A 21,046-nucleotide genomic window follows, 5' to 3' on the forward strand; every position below is an offset into this window, starting at 1 on the left:
GAGACTTTCCATCTGATCCATCTGGAGTGTAGCAGGAGAAGCCATAAAAGACTCATCCTGGGTCTGGATGAGTGTTCACACTAAGCAAGAATACAGTTTAATCCATTTTTTGTTTTGTTTTGTTTTCATTTGTATCCCTCATGGATTCAGATCAGCTTTCCCGCGTTCTCTCATGGAGACGCAGCCCTGGGAAGGCAGCGATCACCTCGGATTCAGCGAGGACAGCAGGCAAACACCCGCCTTTGGACTCAAGCAGAGGCTTTGACCAGAGCAGCAGGTGCCTGTGGGCATCTCTAACCCTGCTGCCGCTGCTCCGAATCTGGCTGTGATTTCTAGGGTCAGCAAGCACGATCTGTCCTGGCTGCTCCAGTGGGGACCCTCCTTCCCTCCACAAACCCAGGGCACCCGAACCTGCCCCGCTCAGGACGTCGGCTGTTTATTCCACATATAAACAGCAGCACTGAACCCAGGCAGAGCGGTGCAGCCTACCAGACAGACAGATCCCCTGAGAGAGACATTAAAAACAAACATGAGAAAAGCCACGTACGTCTCATGCAAAGACACGATCTTCCTAAACAGCTTCTCCAGGTATCATCGCGCATTCCACCTTCTTTCATCTTTTTCTTCTTAAATATCCATAGTAGCAGGAGGTAGTGGATGAAGAGAACAAGTCTCCTCTCGCACGTCCCTGTTTCTCCTGCCACCCTCTTGCTTGTGCGGGATGTTTTTGCATGAGTCCTTCCATATGGCCGCTCGACCCTTGCTGCTCCTTCCCAGGGTGCCCTTACATGGGCACGGCAGGGGAAGCGGCACTGCTGGCCAGGGGAAATCCTGTATTCCTCTAAATGACAGACCAGCTCCTTATACAAACACTTACCCAGATTTCCCATGAAGTAGGAAAGTAAAATTTAGGCTCTTTGTACCCTCTGGGTGCCAGAATTCTGTATTTGCTCTCCAAACATACTTTCAAGTGTATATTCGGTTAACTTCTTGCTTTCTGACTGGAAGGGACTTTCAGGACAATTGTCCCCTTTTAAAGAGGGCCAGGAGAATCCACACAGACATTTACACACACGCCTCCGCACTCAGGCAACTGAGGAGACGGAATTTCCCTTCAACAACTTTTAAACTATCTCTAGATCTGCTAAGCAAGGGGATAATTGAGGTTTTCACTTATTCTAACGGGGCCAGCACAGCTGAAGTCCCCTTGAACATTCAGCAGAAGGCACATGGAACGTGTTACATGTCTTTGCTGCTCAGACACACTCAGGCTCTCGCAGCCTTCGCAGGCAGCTCTGGTGACGGGTTTGCTTGTCTGCTGTCACACCTGCGAGGACACAGCTGGGGGCACAAAGGGGACACAGGACACACATTGCAAGACAAACCCCCCATGTTGGACACAGGCAGGATGCTGCCTTCACCGTCCCTTCACCAAATGGGGTAAAACACACGGGACGCGAGGGAGAAACTCGTGTACTGAGCAGAGGCTGAGGGACAGCAGGATGTTAAATGCGGATGAAAAGGGACACACGACCCCAGCCCAAGCTGCAAAAGAAGAAATCAAACAGCAGATTAGCCAGTGGGCCCCTGGGACCATCTAATGGGGGCGATGGCGGTTATTGCTCTGTCTCCTCCTGCCCACTTCACATTTCTCTTTAGCCATTTTGCAACAATCGTTTTCTGCTTCTTCAGCCAAACAGCACTGAAAAAGTACATTAGAGCTCCAGGCTGCTCCCAGCTGGGGAAACAGGCAGCTCGGGTGAAGCAGCCGAGTCCTGAGTGCTCCAGCCAGCTCGTTCAGTATCTCTGGAAGGGCAGCAAAGGCGTTGAATGCAGAGGCAGGCAAAACAAGCCACGGAAAGCAATGGCATTTCAACCTCTCCGGAGCCACAGGGGGCTATAGAAACACATTGAGCTGTATAATAATAATTAGAAAACAAAGCTCTTTATTCAGATTGAAAGAGACAGAGGGGAAGACCTTTGGACAAGGATTTTGTTGTTGTGCATTAGATGAGGATAAATGGCCCCGAGCAGTATTGCAGTGTAAGTAATAAGGAGCAATAACCACTGTCGGAGCTGAGCAACTCATCATTTTTCCCGTAATGTTGGAGTCCGAGCTGCCGTCTCCAGCCTGATCTCTGATCTCCCTGCACGCACGGACGTGTTCGATAATGTCCTCAAAGACGTCATTTCTGCAAACACACTGAGTACAGCTGCAAAATGAGGAAAGGGGGTTCGGTGAGAGCGCTGTGGCTCTGCAGACACCCCGGCACGTTCAAGGCAAACGAATGGTGTTCTCAGGAGTTTGGTGTCCTGGTTCCTGAGGCACCGCGGTGCCTTGGCCACATCGGACATTGTGCCTCTGACAGAGAGGACAGCAAGGGGAAACGATGAGGGATTTAATGCCAAGAACCAATATTCAAGGATTTTGCCAGTTACCCAGTCAGTGGCAATGTACTGACAGTTAAAGAGTTCACTGAACAGACTGTTCCTTCTTTTTCCATCCACACTTTTAGGAATAAAAGATGGTCTTCCTAACTAATAGTGAGCAGATGCCAACATAGAAAACCCCAGCTGACCAGCCAGGGTCCTTGTCTGCCACGAATGAACTGATACACAGATTTCATTTGCTCCTTTAAGCTGACATTTGATGGGTGTGAAGAGCTGTGCTGCTAAATATAAAATCAGATTAATGATAATATAAAGGAGTTATGAAGCAAAGCTGAGATACTTCGGCAGCAAACACTCGTCCCCTTGTGAGACACATTGGCTGCTGTTCAGGCACAAGAAGATGGTGGCATTGGGTCCCCACAATCCCCTCAGCGTAGCTCTTCACTTCTACACCACAGTGTCCCCCCCATACACACTGGAGATTATAACTTTGGCATAAAAGCAGCCCAAAGCTGGAGTGTGGGCTGTGATGCTCCTACAGAAACGCAGCATTTTCACCTGTGTGCATTTTAGTCCTCTGGCTTTGGGCTGACTTCGGGGCTCAGTCAAAGCAGCTCCCCAAAACACTGCCTGACCCACACACCAAGGAGCACAGCCTCAGTCTGTGCCAGGCGACACAGAAACCCCTTCTCCATGAAGAATATCACTGGGAACAACTGGGGGATCTCCAAGCACCCCTATACCCAGCTAGCCTCCAACCACTCCATTCCCAAGGAGATGGCACCGTGAGGGGTGTCCGCAGGGACCCCCGACCAGGGCTAAAGGGTCATGGAAACTTTCTTCCAGGCTGGGGGCACGGGGAGGGCGGTGGGATTGCGGGACGAGGGTCCGGCCGGGCTGAGCCCGGTTTTCTCTCGCGGGGACCCGGCGCAGCGTGGCCCCCCCGGCGAGGGAAGGGGCTCCCCCCGGCCCTGCACGTGGGTTCCGCGGTTCCCCAGCCCCAGCACAGGCAGCCCCCGGGACCTCCCCCGACACCCACCGACCGACCCCCGGTACCTGTGGGCGCTGCCATCGTCGTAGACGAAGGAGCGGTTGGTGTAACACTCGGTACAGACGGCCGCTCCGCCGGCCGCCCTGCCCTCCGCCGGCCCCGCCGGCTTGTAGATCCCCTGCAGGCTCCGCTCCTCGCCCGAGAAAGGCATCAGCGAAGCGGCGTGGGCGCCCGGAGAGCCGAGGCGGAGCAGAGCATGGGCGCCCCGCTGCCGCAGGCGCGGGCCGGGGGCTGCCGGCCGCGGGCAGAGCCACCGCCGTCCCGCTGCCGGCAGCCCATCACGGCGCCCCCCGCCGCCGCCGCAGCCCGCGGCCCGGCCGGGCGCTCCGCATGCCGGGGACCGGGCGGCCGCCGCGGGGGAGCCCGGCGGGGAGCGCGCGGCAACAGGTGCTCAAAGTTACGGAGCGCGGGGCGGGACGCACCGGGGAGGAGGCTCCGCCCTACGCGCACCGGGGCGGGGGAGGGGGGGTCTTGCCGTACGCGCACCGGCCCCGCCCGCCGCGGGAGCCGCCACCCGCTGCCGCCCGGTCCCCCCGCCGCCGCAGCACTGCGCCCCCTGCCGCCCCCGTCGGCACCTGCCGCCGCCCCCGGCCCCGCGCCCCCCCGCTCTGCCCGGGCACCAGCCGCCGAGCTCAGCCCCGGCCCCGCACCGGGCGCCCAGCGCCCGTTTCGCCCCCAGCCTGTGCCCGGACCCCCGTCCCGGCGGCGTTTCAGGTTGCTTTTTTTTTTCTTTTAAATTTTTTTTTAGTTTTTTATTATTTTTATTTTCTGCCCACTATACAAATATTTGTGTTGAGCGTTGCTGCGCCTCGGGGTTGCGCCGAAAGCAAACAGGGCGGCCCAGTCCCAGCCTGGTGCGGAATTCCTGTGCCGTGCTGCGCGGCCGGAACAGGGAGCATTGATCTTCCCGGGGGTCCCGCTGCAACAACACAGCCCCGCTGCAGGCACAGCCCTGCCTCTGGAAACCGGCCGGCCACCCCCGGGAAAGGGTTAACGGGATGGAGCCCAAGGTGCCTTTTCTCCCTGTTAAAGTTCAGCCCGGTGCCAGGAGATGCCATCCATTATGATGTGGCCAAGCCCAAAGTGCCCCAAAACTGCCGTTGCCCAAGCTGCATCCTCCATTGGGGTGCTGGATAGGAGACACTGTGAACAGAGCAGCCTCCTCACAGGCCCTCACTGCACACCCACCACCTACACTAGTCTGGGACACCAAGCCAGCCCCGTGGCAGGGACAGTCGTGCCACCCATGGTGCAGCAGAGCCCTGGGAGAGCAGTTCCGCTCCAGCCCTGGCCCACTCCTCTCCCCTTTTTCCTGGTTTTTATTTGTGTTCCAGGCACTGTGCTGTTGCACGGACACTGGGGAGTTCATCACAGGATGTCGGGGCTGTGCGGGAGGGCAGATATCCCCAACGAGGCCAGTTTATTACAAAGGAAATGCTCTCACAGGAACGCAGCCCCCACACCTTGTGCAACGCTCCCCCGCCAGTTCAGTCCCCCAAAATGCCAAAGCCCAGGGGAGGGTGACGCCAGCCGGGCCAGGAGCTCGCTGCGCCCGGAGCGCTGGTTTCTCTCTGACAGCTCCAGGCAGCCCCCGGGTCCCCTCACCCCCGCACTCCCCAGCCGCTGCTCCTGGAGCCCTGGCCCTGGTGTGATGCATCGGCACACGGTGCCCATTCACTGCTGCAGCCTCCAGCTCCGGAGGAAGGTGCCTACTCAGACGCGCTGGAGTTTACTCTTCTCTCTAGGACCAGAGACTTTGTTTCCCCCGCAGCATCTCTTCCTCCTCCTCTCTCTCCATATGGACTCTCCTACACGAGGAGTCGTTTGAAAGAAAAGCAATCAATACTCCCCGTGCAATCCGCCCGTGTGACGCTTCCAGACCCATCATGTTTTTAAGCAGGAAAGTTATTCTTCATTCACTAATTGCCTCACATTAGCGGTGCGAAATGTTAACGTGCAGCTCTGCAAGGAGAGGGGTGGGTGGCACAGCGGCATATTGACATGCTAGGTGATAACATAGGCGTGGAGGAGGAATTACTTAAAACAGTTACGGGGTGGGGGGGTTGGTACGGTGAGAAAAGATAAATGAGAAATGAAAGAGAAAGAGCCAGAAGAAGAGAACATCCCTGTCCAAATGCTGTTGCCCCGCTATTATTTAACTCCAGAAAGTATTTCAGGGCATAGTGTGTGTCGTAAAACAGAATGACAAGGGGATGGGGCTTTATTTACCTTCTGATATTGATTATCAGGGCAGCAGTGTCGGCCCCTGAGCTGAGTTTGCTAGTTCTTCCTCTGCGGTTTGACAGTCTTATTTTATCCTAAACTCAAGGTAGGAGGCCAGATGGTCAGACGTATTTGGGAAAGGTGGATGCTCAGGCCAAGGCCCATGTTGGATTTCTCCTCCCTCACAGTGCCAGACAAGACCATTTTGCCCTCTCCCTGTCTGAGGATAATGGTCTATGCCAGAGCCCCGAGGGGCTGACTTGGTCCCCTCGTCCCTTCCCCGGTATGTGAGGCAGGTGACATTGCACCCCTGGCCACCCTGGGACCATCTGAGCCCCAGGGAGGCGTCTGTGGATGCTGAGATCACCGCATCTCCCTCCCTCGGTACTTCTTGCCTGTGGCTTCCCCGCACGCCACCTCACTCGTTAGTCAGCCGCACGCCCTCCTCCTAACGAGGATTCGTCTGACTGCGGCTTCCAGCCGCAGCAGAGCCTCTTCCCACTGAACCGAGTCTGCTTTCATCCTGCGATTGCTCCCTGTGAAAACAGCGCAACACAAAACACCTCTTCCTTTTCTTCATGAAAAGCGAGGCAGGCTGAGGGCTCTCCCTCCTCCCCAAGGCATTTTCTCCAGCCTTTGGGTGATCTCACAGGCTTTCTTCATGCTCTCCCCTTCCCAGCTGCTCATCTGAGCAGCGACCAGAGATGCTGCCCTTCCCCTCTGCCCCTGCTATTCCAAGGGCAATTGCACTAGATTTAACTTTTCTTTGGAAACTGCAATAGGTCTTTCAGGTTGCAGCCAGCGCTACCCCGTGATAAAGGCTCTGTCTTCCCAGCTGCCTCCATTGATCATCTTTAAATGGTGATGTTGCAGGTTCTCGGCCCCTCCTCAGCCCCTGAGATGCTGCAGGGGTCAGGCAGTGCTGCTGTCACAGCTGCCCCATGTGCCCAAAGCCACGGGGGGACGGCAGGAGGAGGCAAAGGGAAGGCAGGGCAGGGAGGGAGGCAAGGGGGGAGGCAGGGCAGCCCCCCAGCAAGGGCACCGTCCAGCATCTCGGGGGCACAGGGCAGCAGAGACTCAACTCTGCTGTTTCTGTGTCTGCAAGAGCAATAAATAAATCTGTGGGAGGCACTGGCGGGGATGACTCAGAGACAAGAGGGACAGTCATCCTCTCAGGAACACGTACCCAGGTCCAGCACGTCACGGTGCTCCGGAGCCACATCGGGATTCGTGTTGGATGGTGTCCCAGTCCTTCTCGAGCTGCCCAGTAACCCCCTGCCAGGAGGGCGATGGGGCACAGCCCCACTGGTGAGAGCCCCCCCCCATCCCCAGAGCAACCCCAGGTCCACACAGCTGGATCCAGCACCGTGGGACCCAGAGCAGATGGGCTGGGGCATCGCACGACCTCCAGGACCAGCACTCAGCTCCTGTTTCCCTCCACAACCTTGAGTAATCTTTGCATTTTGGGGTACAGCACACACACACATGAACCCCAGTAACCCCAGCACAAGGGGCTCCCCAGAAAGAAGAAATGTCCCGACCGGCTGTCCAGCTTCACTGCAGCTACAGAGCAGTTGTGTAGTCAGGCATGGAAAGGCCTGGTTTGCTCCCAATTGCAAATATTGTCGAAGCATGATTTGAATTTAATTGAAGCAAAGCTAAATTCAAGACTCAAATGCTTCAGATGTTGCCCGTGTTGAACAAATTTCATGTGAAATCTCTATTTGTCAGGCACAAACACAGCCTGCGTCTACCTTCAGGGAATGAAAGGGCAAGGCAAAGTAACCTGCAGAGCACACTGTGAAAATTAATAACGAGGGGAAAACTTCTGGTCAGCTGCAAAATAGGCAACTTTTCTGTCAAGTTGACATCTTGGTGGGGAAACAAGCTCTCAGGACCTGGCTTGACCCAAGGACCCTCTGGCCTCGCAGCTTGACATGTTCCACACACTCCTGCTCTCCCCTTTCAGCTTCCATCTAGCTCGGTATTTCTGAGGCTGAAAGCAACACTTGCAAAACGCACAGAAGGTTTAAGCTGTCTTTGTAAAGAAATATAGCAGTAGTTAGTTGTCAAAGCTGTCATTATACTCAAGAAGTAATAATCAAACATACCCATACAAAAAGATAGAGGTTTGTAACTCTAAGACTGATGTATGCCAAGAAAAGATGAATGCTAAGAACTTGGCTATAGAAACATGTTTTTAAGCTCATCAACTGAGGCATTAAAAAGACACCCCCATTAGCGTACCAGGAGTGGCTAATCTATTTGTCGAGTGTGTCAGCCCTCTATTTTGTTGGCTTGATTTTAAGTTTTCTACTTACGTTTAACACCCAAATGGATGTGAAATATCAAAGCCCAAATGAAATGCACTCCATGTAACTTCTATAAAGCCTTCTCTGCCGTCATCTCCCAAGCCTTACAGAGAACTTCAGGTGAAGAATCGCCTGCGAGAGCAGAATCATGTCTTCAAGTAAAAATTGTTGCTCTGAGATGACACAGACCAAAACAATTGTCCCCCTTTATTTATTGCAGCTGATGCTGTTATTAAAAACCAGACAAGTCCCTTCCCAGCCCTTTGCACTGTCGGGTCTGGGTGTGCTGGTGAAACACTGCAAAGGCAGCTTGTAAATAGAGGGGGCTCTTTGGGCAAGATCCGAAACACGGGGAAGGTGCTTTGTGCTCCAGGAGCTGGGGACCGAGCACAGAGTGACTGCACAGACACCTGGGGCAGGCAGAGCTCGGGCTTCTGTGTTCAAGGAAATAAATATTGGAAAAATCAATTTTCATCGGTTTTCCCCAATAAACCTCATCCGCCCGCCCTCTCCCGCACCATCGCCTGAGAACGGTGTGTCATCCAAAGCCTTTGCGTTTCCACGAGGCGGAGTCGAGCAGAACCAACGCAAGCCGGGCTCTGCTCCCCCTTCCCAAATGTTCACAGCGTTGGGAGGGAAGCCAGGAGGATGTAAAGACATTTTCAGAGCTGTGGGTACAGCTGCTCCCCTGCACTGCAGCACACGGCACCGCAGCTGCCCCCAGCACCGGCCACGGCTTGTCCTGCCCAGGAGCATCTCCCATCGCCCCGCGGGCATCTCTGCTTCCATCTCTGGACATCACGCGAGTTCAGGGCTCTGTCCTCTCCAAAAAATCCAACCCTAAACATCCTTCGGTCTAAACATTCTCTGTTCATATGGTGGGTCAAGTTGTCCACAGCATCATTGGTACATCCCTGCTCCTGTTACAAGCTTGGCTTGGATGTAAAATATAAGAAAATTGTGAAAACATCTTACGTAAAAAGCAAATTACATCCCTGTGGCTCAGGAAAAGCTGCTTTCCCAGTTGTCTCCCTAACTTACACCCAGAATAGTTTTCAGGGTTTAAGCGCAGCTGTAGGACAACACTCCTCTCCCCATCCTGACCCGACCGCAACCACTCTGGGTCCTGAATTCACGCTGCTCCTGGAAACTCTCAGACCTCCCTGGGAGTGTGGTTGGAGCTCACCCACCTGAAAAATGAGATAAGGTCACACATAAGCTGCTGTACCTCACGTCTACCTGGGTTTTAAAGGCGACAGAGGGATCGCCCCCAGGCAAACTCCCTGGAGCTGAGGGGTTTGTGGCCTCCCAGACCCATTATTTTACCCTTCAGCAGCCTTTTTGTCCCCATTCCTCAGCTCTCTCCCAGCAGGACTCAGGCAGGCTCTTCAGATAAACAAGACCCTCCATCGGCTGCGGTTGGACGGCGTTGATCTTACACAGGCGATATCGGCGACTGTTTGAAGTCGCTGCCACCACCGCCGAGCAGCACTGAAGAAACGGCTTCAGAAGCGCTGCGAGCACCACGCTGCGCGGAGCTGCAACGCGGCGGCACGCATGTGGCTTTCATTATTATCCTAAAAACGCACAATTGGGAAAGGCAATATTTTTAATGGAAGTGGTTTCAAATGCTGGTGTTTATTTGCTTATTAAATGGTTTAGCTGGAGACAGAGCATCTTCAAAGGGGGATTTTTTTATTTTCCCAGAGTGGGTATCTGGGGCTACAGTGCTATATTATTGTACGTGAGAAATATTTCCGTATTAGATTTTTGTTTCAGAGAACACAATAAAGTGACGCTTCCCGTGCTGACAGCTCGCCAAGCTTCAAAGCACGACTTCTGCAAGGATTACAGTGATTTCGAGGTTGGTTCCGATGAAGCTGTAGCCCAGATCACTCAGAAGCTCCACAAAAGGAGTTTTTCCATTGTTTTGGAGACCGTAAAGCTGGGAACCGTGTGGGACACACACACTATGTGTATTCCGGCCGTCTATCAGAGGGGCACGATGCACTTCCAAGCTGTAACCACATTTTGGGGACCTGGTTTCTCCTGTGATTCCAGCCACTCTTACAACACGGGTGGGAAAGCTCCCCCTGCACCACCACAGCCCAGTGACCCTTGGTCACCCCAAAGCAGAAATCAAAGCTCTTCTCCATCTGCCCGGGACATTTGGCTCCTCTAAGGGCGTATAAGGGAGCATCACGCAGCTGAGGCAAACCACAGCAACGCAGCATCCGCCTTGCGCCCTCTCACCTGAAGGTGCATTAACAGAAATGCACCCTTACCCACGAGAAATCCTTTCAAAACTTAAAAACCAAACAAACCACAATCTCTCTGCTCTCACACATGGGCTGGAGTTCCCACACTTGTGCTGATGAAGGCTGACACTTCCCACCACAATTTGCCCATCGAACGGCAGCGTTGCCATCACCGACCCATCCACATTAACATATTAACATAGGGAGGCTCCGGCACAGCCGAGGCCAGCGCCCAAGGCAGGAGCTTGTCCAGGGGTGGGTCACCACAGCCCCGCACCAGGACACACAACCATGGTCATTTAAACCCACAGAATGACATTGTGCAGACAGAAAGCAAAGCACCATCAACACAGCTCGTTAGGGTTTACAGTAAACGGATGCTGGGGAACACACCAAAAGTGGTCAGTTTAGGGGCCAACTGCTGCAGACCAGGGAACCAAGAACAAAATTGCACAGTTATAAAAAAACATGACTCCAGAGAACAAACAACAAACCGCCAGACCTAACACAGCTTCACAGGGGGACCGGGGCCCCTTTCACCAAGGGAGCTCAAACGGCGGCTTCACTTCTTTATTTCTCAAAGACCCAACCCCGAGTGCCAGAAATTAATAAAGGGAAAGGCTAGAGTTTTCCTTGCCTTGTGTTTTATGCCGCTGCAACACGATCGTCCCCCGGGATCGCCTTTCCTCCGCACAGGCTGGGTGCGCGCCGTCAGCCCTGGGTGCTGGGCAGCAACCCAACCCCGCAGACACAGATACGGACGCTGCCCTGCGAGCCTCCGCCGGGGAGAAACCGCCGTGACCGCAGACCCCGTCGCCGGGAGAACTCCCACCACCATGCAGGTGAGTGCTCCGCTGTTCCCTGGGGACAATGGGGACAACGGGGACAATGGGGACAACACCTTCCCCTTTGCCTTCTCGCCCTGCCAGATATTGTCAGGCCAAGGACCTCTCCTTTGAGGACATGTATTAACGTTACAGATCCTTGTTAGCATCTCAGGTCTTCAGTAACAGCTTAGAACCAGAAAATATTAATAGCAAGTTATTCCTCAGTACTCCCATGCAAACTACAGAGTGGTCATATCCTTCTCAGCTTGGGATCTCACTGTGCTACAAGGAGTAGGGCTGCTCAGGTTTCTAGGAAGAAAAGAGCTTTACACAAACCATACAAAGACCAGGCTCTAAAAGTCATTATTCTGTTTTGCATTAATGTATTATAAAATGAAGGAAGACTATTCTGTTCTAGTAGCAAGAGAATTCAGTGTCCACGTCTTCTCTCCCCCAGCTGACACCCTGCAGGCTCCGGACTCACCAGTGGTGCTTCATTCTCTTTAACGTCTTGCTTTTCCACGTGCTGCTCTTTGGAGCAGATTTACTGGAGGAATACTTCCTGCGGTCATTGCCTCTTTCTTACACCGACGCAAAGACGCTGGAAATCAGGGAGAGGGCCAGGAAGCTCCATATGGATCCTCTAAAGGCCAATCTCTCTTTCACCATCAGCAGTGCAGCAACATGCTCTGATCGAGAGATATTTTTGCTCGTTCTTGTCTGCAGCAGCCCAGAAAACAGGACAAGGCGCAACGTGATCAGGCAGACGTGGGGCAACGTGACAGACGCCAGAGGTTACGCTGTCCTTACTCTGTTTGCTTTAGGAAAGCCGGCGTCAGTAACCACCCAGCTGGAGATCAATGAAGAGGCTGAGAAGCACAGAGACATCATTGAAGGCAGTTTCATCGATTCTCCCAAGACGCAGACACAGAAGATGTTGATGAGCGTGGAGTGGACGGTGACTTTCTGTCCCCAGGCCAGGTATATTCTCAAAACAGACGAAGACGTGTTTGTCGGTATTCCAAGTCTGGCTGGATTCTTGCTGAGCTTAACACAACTAGAGGACGTTTACATTGGGAGAGTCATTCATCACGCAGTGCCTGACAGAGCCCCCCAAAGCCCCGACTTTGTCCCTGTTCATCAATACCCAGAAGAGTTTTACCCGGATTACTGTGACGGGAGTGCTTTCGTCATGTCCCAGGACGTCGCTCGCAAGGTGTACGTGGTTGCCGAGGAGGTGCCGGTTTCGGTGCCCCCCGATGTCTTTGTTGGAATCTGTGCTGGAAATGCTGGCGTCACTCCCATTCACAGCTCGCGGTTTTCTGGGGAGAAGCACATCAGCTACAATCGATGCTGCTATAAATTCATTTTCACCTCTTCCGACATGAAAGAGGACGAGTTATTTAAAGACTGGAAGGAGACCAGCGGTGGGGGAGATTGCTCGTTACTGGAGACTTACTACGGTCTGGTGTCCTGCAAGGTTCTGACCTATATTGATAAGTTCAAACAGTTTAACTTAGATAGAATTAAAAGTGAGGTTCTTCATTTTGCTGATTAGGATATAGCTTTTGTGAAAAAAGTCTGAATTTTCTTTTACCTGCTGTTTGATCCTGTTAACAATAACGCTTTCCTCTCAAAGTTAGCTCTCTTCAACAGCAAATTCATTCTCAGTGCTATAGTGTGTTACAGCACCAAGAGAACTGGATGTACTCTGGCTACATAAGTACCTACAAGTGCATGCATACAAGTAAAAAGAGTATTCCAAGGAATTTTGTCTGTATCCAGTGTTTTCCAAACTATTGAAGTCCTCTACCTTATGCCAAAACTCCTTTCAATCTGTGATGAATCACCTACTTCCTAAGTATTTGGTAACAAAGAAGAATCTTTCCTTCCACAAAAAGGGAGCAACTTCTGAGCATTTATATTTTTCCATTGTATATGAGATATACCAGCAGCAACGTGTAAACAAACCATATGGCAACACATAGGATGGGTAGGGAACTACATGTGAGTAGTAAGTGGTTAAGTGTCTCATCAACTCATCGGAATGTTGAGCTCAAAGCTCAACAAAATAAAGCATACGTGCATATATAAAAAAATTCCCTTTGTTTGGCATCTGTGTATTCTAAAATATTGTATTTGGCAAGTGTACCATGCAAAGCAGATGCTAAAAACTTAGCACACAGAGTAGCCTTCAAAAGCAACAGCTGAAAACACACATGAAAGACTCATGAATTGCAGAAAAGGCTTATATATGGATTTATTTTACTGAGATGTTAGTATACAGCTCACAGAGAGCACACAAGGCCACCTAAAATAACAAAGCTGAACTGTCCAATACAAGTGCAAACTAAGAACTTATATACTCTTTCCATTTCCTTTCTAGTGCTTTCATGTTTTTCCTGGATGCAGGATTGGCGAAGCTTCTGTGCTCTCTCTGGTCACAAATGAGACGCTGTGTGCCACATTTCTCACGAGCAGATGTTTATTACGCACATGTAGGACGAAAGCGCCAGCAGGAGGATAATGCTGGATGACAACTTTTGTACATATTAGATCAGAAGCGATACGGCAGATCACCTGCACTGAGAGGTTATTAAACATTAAAGGATCTTCCCCACCCACCTCTGCTCCTCCGAGCCCACTTCAACTCCCTGCCAGCAATTTGTGGCAGGTGACACTGTCACCTCTGCTGCAGCACAAAGCTACAGCAAGAGAAGAGCTACTGCATGCCCAGATCATCCTGCTCCACTTGGCAGAGCAGGGACACAGGGCAGGGTACACCTGTCCTCACACACCACTAAGATAAACCCCAAAGTAGTAATTTCGTGGTTTTATTATGCCCCTCATAGCTGTTCCTCAGATAATATAATCCTTTTGTATACAGCACATCGTGGTGTCTGTTTCATAGCCAAAGACACATCGCCTCAGTAGCATTCAGCTTGTCCCACATCTCACCCACAGCGAGGAAGATACACAACCTCATAAATTACATTTGCATCCTCCTAATCCACTTCACGGCCCTAAACATGAAAGCTTTATCTTCTTACTCCTTTTATTCTGACCCAGGCAACTAAAATCACACCCTTTTAAAAATAACACTTAAAATTTAAAAAAAATGTCTGTTAAAAATAGTGTAAACAATTTAAGATTTGGTTCTGAAGTAGATCTGTAGTGCTATAGCTCATGCTCCTTTTGAGCAAGTAAATTGGGCTGCCACGCAAAGTCGCAGCCAACAAGGGAGACAAAGCTCCCAGTTTGGTTTTATACACTAGAGTGTGCATTCATTTTTTAAAGGGCTAAAAGCTTCTTTCCATCCTCAGCATAAAACGTAAACAATGTTTAGGATTATTTATTCAAGCAAGATTCGCATCCAGCAAGTTGGCAACAGAGGAGAATCCAGTTCGTACTCCCTCATGTGGACAGAATGCTACTTATTCCTACGGACAGGGATTCTGACAGAATACAACGACTACAAGAGTATATTCCACACCAGTACCAATTTGGCAGATATAAAAAAATAGAGAGAGAAAGAGAGAAACTACGGCAGCATCTGAGGTTACAAACCTCGAGGTGGTTTGGTGTTTGTTTGGTTTTTTTTAATTGAACAGTGATCTACTGAGAAAACATGATAGAAACTCCAAACCAAAGAACAGTTTAACTAAACACTGATAAATTCTGCAAAATAAGAGTCAGCAGGTGACAGAGCGCTCACCTTGGTTTGCTGTCTCACAACAGTGCAGAGAGAACTTCTGCCTTGACATTCTACGGGAAATTACGCTGTGCCCTCGAGGTTTTGATTTGCTCTCATGACTCTAATTTCAAATAGAGTCAAAGTGCTCCACATTCCTTTAAAAAGACTCCAGCATGAGGAGTCTTTACACCTTATACCATAACACCTATTTCAGTAACATGGTTTGCAAGAAGGGGAACCAAGACACCAAAGATATTATTCCGCTCCTTCCACGGCTGTAGTAGAAGCTGCCTGAACATAGTAAGGGCCTTCATGCAAGTAAGCCCTAAGCCTCAAGTAATACTGATTTCCAAAGACTTCCGCAATTGTTTTAGAGTTTACAAGGGCCTTAACCAGTTCATATTTGGCATCCTTTGAAGCTTTGTCAGGCTCCACAGATCTGTCTACAATGTATTCCACAAATCCCGGACTGTCAAGCATCAACTTCTGGGCCCATGGTTGATTCGCAATAGCCTAAACGTGAAGACAAAAGACAGGAGAGGAAGAAACGCCGCATTTTAAAACTCAAAAAACCAGTAAGCTGTTACACAAATAGCCAAAAAACAGAAAAATGGGATATTAATTCTCCACAGTAGTTGTACAACCACCACTCAAATCAAAGAGCAGGGTCTAACACTGGAAAACAAGTACAGCTCAGTGCTTATCATTAAAGTTTTAAATGAATTATCACAGCAGTGCCTCCAATATTGAAGCAGCCTGGAGCATAGCAGCCTAGAACGTGCCTTTGTTTTCCCCCTACTCTCCAATTTGTAAAATAAGCATTACAGACATGATGTCTGCTACTTGATCTCCAAAACCAAAAAGCACTTACAGTAAATACCCGTAAAGCCCCACAGTGGAGGTCAGGGAACGGCTGAGTACTGATGCTCCTGAAGAGCTCCAGCGGCTGGTTAGACAAGGATGCGAACCACGATTCAGTCATTCGTAAAAGGTCTTCGGTCTGCTGCTCCGGCTACACGCAGAGAAATATTCAGAAATGAAACAGTTTGAGTAGGATTACGAAAAGCTGTCAAGTTTGAGTATATGTTCAACAGCTAAAGAAGTTATTTGAAACAAACCACCAGCAAATTAAACTGAAGTAGTTGAAATTTTCAAGTTATTCTCATGAATGAAGAAATGGCTTTTTGTATTTCATTTACCTTGGAGGACAGATTTAAATAAAAAAGTAGATCACTGGACCTAAAGAACACACCCAGGGATCAGAGCAGTCTGCCACTATCCCTCTAAAGCAGAGGGAAGCAAACTTTACTATCATTCCCTTGCTAAGGCTGTCTCCATGTTCTATAAACACATTTCAGAACACCTGGCTTCTTACAAACACTCAAACTTTAAGCAAACAAATAAACCAGGGAATTTCAAAACAGTAAAGGTAAGGACTCCAAATACTAGGAAAGCTACCACTGCTGCCTAAGCTGGTGCTGCAAGAGCTCTTCACACAATTAGACAGACGCACAACAATTTCATTCTTGTAGATTAAAAAACCAAACCAAACCACAAACTTACAGGCAAGTAAAGAAGAGCTGAAATCGCATCCAAGCAGCGAAGCCGTAACTCTGTGGGAGCATTCTTTGCCTGGTGCCCTATTCTGTTTAACAGATTTTGAAATCGATTTCCTTTGAAAATAAAAACAAAGTGCTTGTAATTAATTCAGATAGACTGGGCTGGACTATAAAGTCACCTGTCAGCCACATTTGACAATACTCCAATGGCTAGCTGCTAATACAGATATTTCACTTGAAAAAACAAAGTAGCAAGAAGCCCAACACCTACTTTGAGCCCTCTGAGCAGCTCTATGTTAAGAGAAATAACGTGGTCTTCACAGAAAGCATCACTACATGAGGCAAAAAATGATACGAACTTGCTTTCTGCAGAACCTGTTTGCCTTCCACAGTTGATCCCAGGACGCCCAGCGTGTCCACAGCCACTCCAATCATTGTCGGGTCGTGACTTTCTGCCATTTCAAAGACTTTTTCCATGAAGACCGGGTATCGCTCACAGATCTGCTGCGGACTGTCTACGACAGCCAGGTTTCCAAAAAACTTAACAAATCCTGACAACACACGACAGAAAAAAAACACTTAGAGTGGCGGAACAATCACTTTAGCAGTGTCAAAACTAAACATATATTAACATAAGACTGTTTCACTGCTGAACTAGCGTTATTAGATCCAAATACTGTTTGTGAAAGGCACCAGCATAAGGACAGAACTAAGGAACAAGGCAGTATTTTTGAAGTTACTTAATTAATGATGTAACAGTTGTACTCTTGAATTTGTATATTAAAAAAAGACTACAACAATACAAACTTCAAACCTGCACTACAGTCTCCCCAGATCTTACCTGTACTACCACTGTTAATCAGTAATATTACTCATGGGTCAGACTGTCCTTCAGCATTTTTTGTATACACCGAACACACATGTCCTAATATTCAAAAATTCACATAAGCTTTCAAAATAGAGGCTTAATAGTCCTCAGTTTAACTCATTAACAAAAACAAGTGGTAACACTGGAAACAAGAAATGCGGGATGTAACCTGGTAGATAGAAGCCTGAGAAAGGATCAGACTCTGCACCAACAATGATGTTTGAAATTTTATCGATAATTCCTTGTTGAGCAAGATACTGGCGCCCATGTGGAGTGTGGGCCAGCGAGGTCACCATCTCTATGCACGTAGCTCTGTAAGAGACAAGCAATTATTTTAGCCTATTTCTGATGGCGTTTTGAAGTTCTCAGTCATTAAGAAAAACAGGTTGCTCTATCCTTAAGACAAAAAACAACTAACCAAAAACTAATCACCCCCCCAAGCTCACTCGGCTGTCTCACTGTACGTGTAGAGTTGGAAAGAACTGTAAAGGATTTCTATTGCAGCCCAGCATTACAATTAGAGAAACTTCATCTTGGTTCTCAAATTTAAGCACAGCGTTTTTCACACTCAAGGCTGTTTAAGAAGATAAACTGCCTTCCTAAAAAAGGTTTCACAAGAAACACACACATGCATGTTTAAAGAATGTTATTTTAAACACTGAACATCAGAGTTTTAACAATGGGGAAAATCTCGTTGGCACACTCATTACCAACACACCTGACCAGCACGTCGTCTCCAGTCAACTCTCCAATTAATTCCGATATCAACCCACTGTTTGCACAGTAATTCAGCGATTCTGCTGATACTGAAGAAATCTCAACAATTAACTAAAGAAAAGCACAGAGAAAGGATGGTCAATAAAAACACTGTAACATTAACAGTTCACAGTAATGGCAAAATACAACTTATAACACTGACTAACCCTACATATATATTAAACATACAATTTAATTATGTTTCCATAATTAACCTAAACGTTTGCCTGAAACAAGCTCATAAGGAGTCTCAAGTTCGCACCACATGCATTTGATTTCTATTCAGTCATCTTTTCTTCAGAGGATCATCACGGCGACCCCCATTCAGCTCTACAATAGATAGATTGTATTATTTCTCCTCTGCCACACATACCTACACTAACACACTTGGCATCTCTCTCTCGGTCTCTGCGCCCCCCTTCAGAAGTTTCGGTAGCGTTTCACATCCAGAAGTTGACAGAATGCCAAACTGATTGTATCCCTACCTCATACACTCTGTAGCGAACAACATCATTCGTTGCCATGACATTTTTCAAGTCACTCAACAAACTGCTCACAAATAAAGCCTCTAAGCCATCCTGCGTCTGCGCCAGCCTTGAGAGAGATTTGATGGCCTGGAAACAAAACCAGCAACTTATTATATGAAAAACACAAAGAGAAGAAAGTCCAAGATGAACTGACTCAGTCTCATTGTTTTTTACTAAGACATTAAATCATGTTACACATCTAAAACTTGAATTGTGATTCACTTTTCCATGAGAATCACTGTATCATCGACAAGAGCGTGATAGTTATTGTGACCCAAGTCTCCAGCACTAAACTCAGATCTGTGAGTTCACTTTGCCATCAACAGCAACTGGAAGACAACAGATCTGAGTAAATCTTCTATCACATCTAAGTAATACTAGAGCACCTACATGCTTATAACATCTTTCAAGCAACCCAGGCTCTCTTTTTTTCAAAGAAGAGCAGAGGCTGTCATCTCAGAGTGGAAAAGGTATTTTGTGCAGTGTCTGCATCAGTTTGTAGAGGAAAACAAACCAGCAATGCTTACCTCTTTAGCCACTGCTATCTTCTCTCCACCAATGCAATTTATTATTTGCCGTAATAGTTCAGGACTGTTGAGAATTTCTGTAACGGCACCTGAATTTTCAACAATTCGCCCAACCTAAAGACATTATTAAATAATTATAGAAAATAATGTGAAAACAGGCTTTTTCTGCTATAGGGACATTCAAGCACTGAAACAGTTACTCAGACAGAATCACTGGTTTTGGAGGACCTCAAAACTCAAGAGGACAATGCCCTGAGCAGCTGCAAGCTGGTCCCACTTTTAGCTGGGGGCTGGACCTGAAACTTCTAGAAGCCCATTCCAGACTATGCTGCTCCACAACTCTGCTCTTCTAAATTAATGCAACAGGTGTCCAGTTACTACAGCCTATTCCTCTTCAGTGTTTCCACAGCATTGTTCGAAATATCCTGAACATCAAAACATTGCTGCACTTAATTCTTATGGCACCTGCTGCCAGTGCTGGCTTAGAAAACTTTATCCAGAACATGAGAGAGAAGATTCCTTTATAAGTTACTTAAATCAAGACACAGTTTCATACATTGTGTTAAACAGACACATTGTAAAACATTATATACCAACACATAGCACGTATTTACCCAAAACTGCATGGGCATGCAGGAGCACAGTTCTTGCAGATAGCACCTGATTTTGTCACAAATTAAGACATGAAACACCACTAAGAGCTTAGGACTAACCCGGCCTGGCTCAAGCCAGAGCTCTGCCTCGTCCTCCTGGAGAAAAACCCCGTACCTGAGATATGCTGAGGATCTTCACGGAGTCATCGGGGTGGAAAAGCCCTTTCTGGAGCTCTTCTCGGAGGTTCTGGATGACATAGAGCGGGTCCAGGGCCGGCAGGAGCCTCTCCAGGATAGAAACAGAGGCGGACACCTGCTCCCTGGGCAGACACAAACCCGAGCCCTTCAGGAGGGGGACGCCCCCAGATCCTCAGCTCTGCCCAGGAGGGCACTGAAGGGCCGGGGAAGAAGCAGGAGCCATGAGGGGAGGCAGGAGGGGGAGGCGGCCGAGCTGAGTCAGGCCCGCCGGGCCGCGGCTCACCGGTCATTGACGCTGAGGAGGGCGAAGAGCGCTGCCAGGTGGCGGTCGCTGAGGCGGGCGCGGAGGGCGGCGGGCGGCACGGCCTGCAGGGCCAGGCGCAGCGCCCGCAGCTCCTCCAGCGGCGCTTCCCGCCGCGCCGCCCGCTCCAGCAGCTCCGACACCGCCTCCGCCATCTTGGCGCCGCCCGGAAGTGTCGCGAGAGCCCGCCGCGCCTAGCAACGGCCGCGCCTAGCAACGGCCGCGCCTAGCAACCGCCACGCCCAGCAACCACCACGCCCAGCAACCGCCCAGCCTAGCAACCACTGCGCCTAACAACCACTGCGCATAGCAACCGCCACGCCCAGCAACCGCCCCGCCTAGCAACCACTGCGCCTAACAACCATTGCCCATAACAACCACTGCGCCTAGCAACCAACCCGCCGTCGCCAGGGCCCCTTTCGCGTCCGCTGCGCCGTAAAGGAAATGGCGGTCGCGCCCCGCCCCATCTTGTCTCTGATTGGACAGATGTGCGAGGGGCGGTGCCAGGTGGAGGGCGTGTCCCCTACAGCGAGGGGCGTGGTCTCGATTGCGGGGGGCGTGGTCGCGGCTGCGGGGCGGTTGCGGAGCAGCGCTGCTCCCGGAAAATGGGGTAAAACAGCGTGAAATAGGGACACGGCAGTTCGCCTCGGGGATGCTGAGGCAGCAGAGCTGCACCCTGGGGCGGGTCCCACTGGCTGCAGCGCCGGGACCCCCTTCGTGCTGCCTCTTGTCCCTGCTCATGGCGATGGGGACAGCTCGGTCGGGTCACGCTGCAGGAAAACCCGGGGGTTGCGTCACGCCAGCGGAGGAAACGTCGTTGTTTCAGGCCGTGGACGATGAGGGGACAAGCGAGCGCAGCTGACACCGGCTGTCACCGCACTGCGGGCTGGGGCCGCTCCGCGGGAGCGCTGAGTCCGGGGGCGGGCGGGCATCCCCGACAGCTGACGGGAGCTGAGCGGGT

General features: G+C 50.1%; 3 protein-coding genes across 4 annotated transcripts in view; 1 reads left to right on the forward strand and 2 right to left on the reverse strand.

The window, feature by feature from the left end:
* Nucleotides 1-3,593, reverse strand: part of KCNT1 (potassium sodium-activated channel subfamily T member 1) — a gene marked incomplete at both ends in the record, with an annotated part of 68,573 nt that extends 64,980 nt beyond the window's left edge. The window contains one exon of the mRNA XM_080355985.1: nucleotides 3,448-3,593. Within this exon, the coding sequence (XP_080212111.1) occupies nucleotides 3,448-3,593 (146 nt within the window). The remainder of the gene's footprint in view (nucleotides 1-3,447) is intronic.
* A 7,478-nt stretch (nucleotides 3,594-11,071) lies between these two features.
* On the forward strand, nucleotides 11,072-13,009 carry B3GALT9 (beta-1,3-galactosyltransferase 9; the record flags this gene model as incomplete). The annotated part of the gene is made up of 2 exons (XM_080355756.1): nucleotides 11,072-11,077; nucleotides 11,484-13,009. 2 exons carry the CDS (start codon nucleotides 11,072-11,074, stop codon nucleotides 12,618-12,620), a joined length of 1,143 nt encoding a protein of 380 aa, XP_080211882.1. The 3' UTR covers nucleotides 12,621-13,009.
* PSMD5 (proteasome 26S subunit, non-ATPase 5) lies at nucleotides 12,007-20,254 on the reverse strand. 2 transcript variants are annotated; one of them, XR_013923037.1, is made up of 12 exons: nucleotides 20,068-20,254; nucleotides 19,762-19,906; nucleotides 18,994-19,107; nucleotides 18,425-18,553; nucleotides 17,902-18,011; nucleotides 17,353-17,495; nucleotides 16,675-16,866; nucleotides 16,320-16,429; nucleotides 15,628-15,768; nucleotides 14,778-15,269; nucleotides 12,225-12,384; nucleotides 12,007-12,119 (listed from the first exon to the last, which is right to left on the reverse strand). XR_013923037.1 is itself a non-coding variant. In XM_080356171.1 (10 exons), exons 1-10 carry the CDS (start codon nucleotides 20,238-20,240, stop codon nucleotides 15,012-15,014), a joined length of 1,515 nt encoding a protein of 504 aa, XP_080212297.1. In that variant the 5' UTR covers nucleotides 20,241-20,254; the 3' UTR covers nucleotides 13,306-15,011. The 2 variants fall into 2 exon arrangements, 1 of the variants encoding a protein (XP_080212297.1); XM_080356171.1 differs by lacking the exons at nucleotides 12,007-12,119; nucleotides 12,225-12,384 and having other exon boundaries at nucleotides 13,306-15,269.
* Between the last annotated feature and the right edge of the window lie 792 nt (nucleotides 20,255-21,046).

Source organism: Nesoenas mayeri (genome assembly GCF_963082525.1).
Source record: "Nesoenas mayeri genome assembly, chromosome: 18".
In the NCBI taxonomy this organism is placed as follows: Eukaryota; Metazoa; Chordata; class Aves; order Columbiformes; family Columbidae; genus Nesoenas; species Nesoenas mayeri.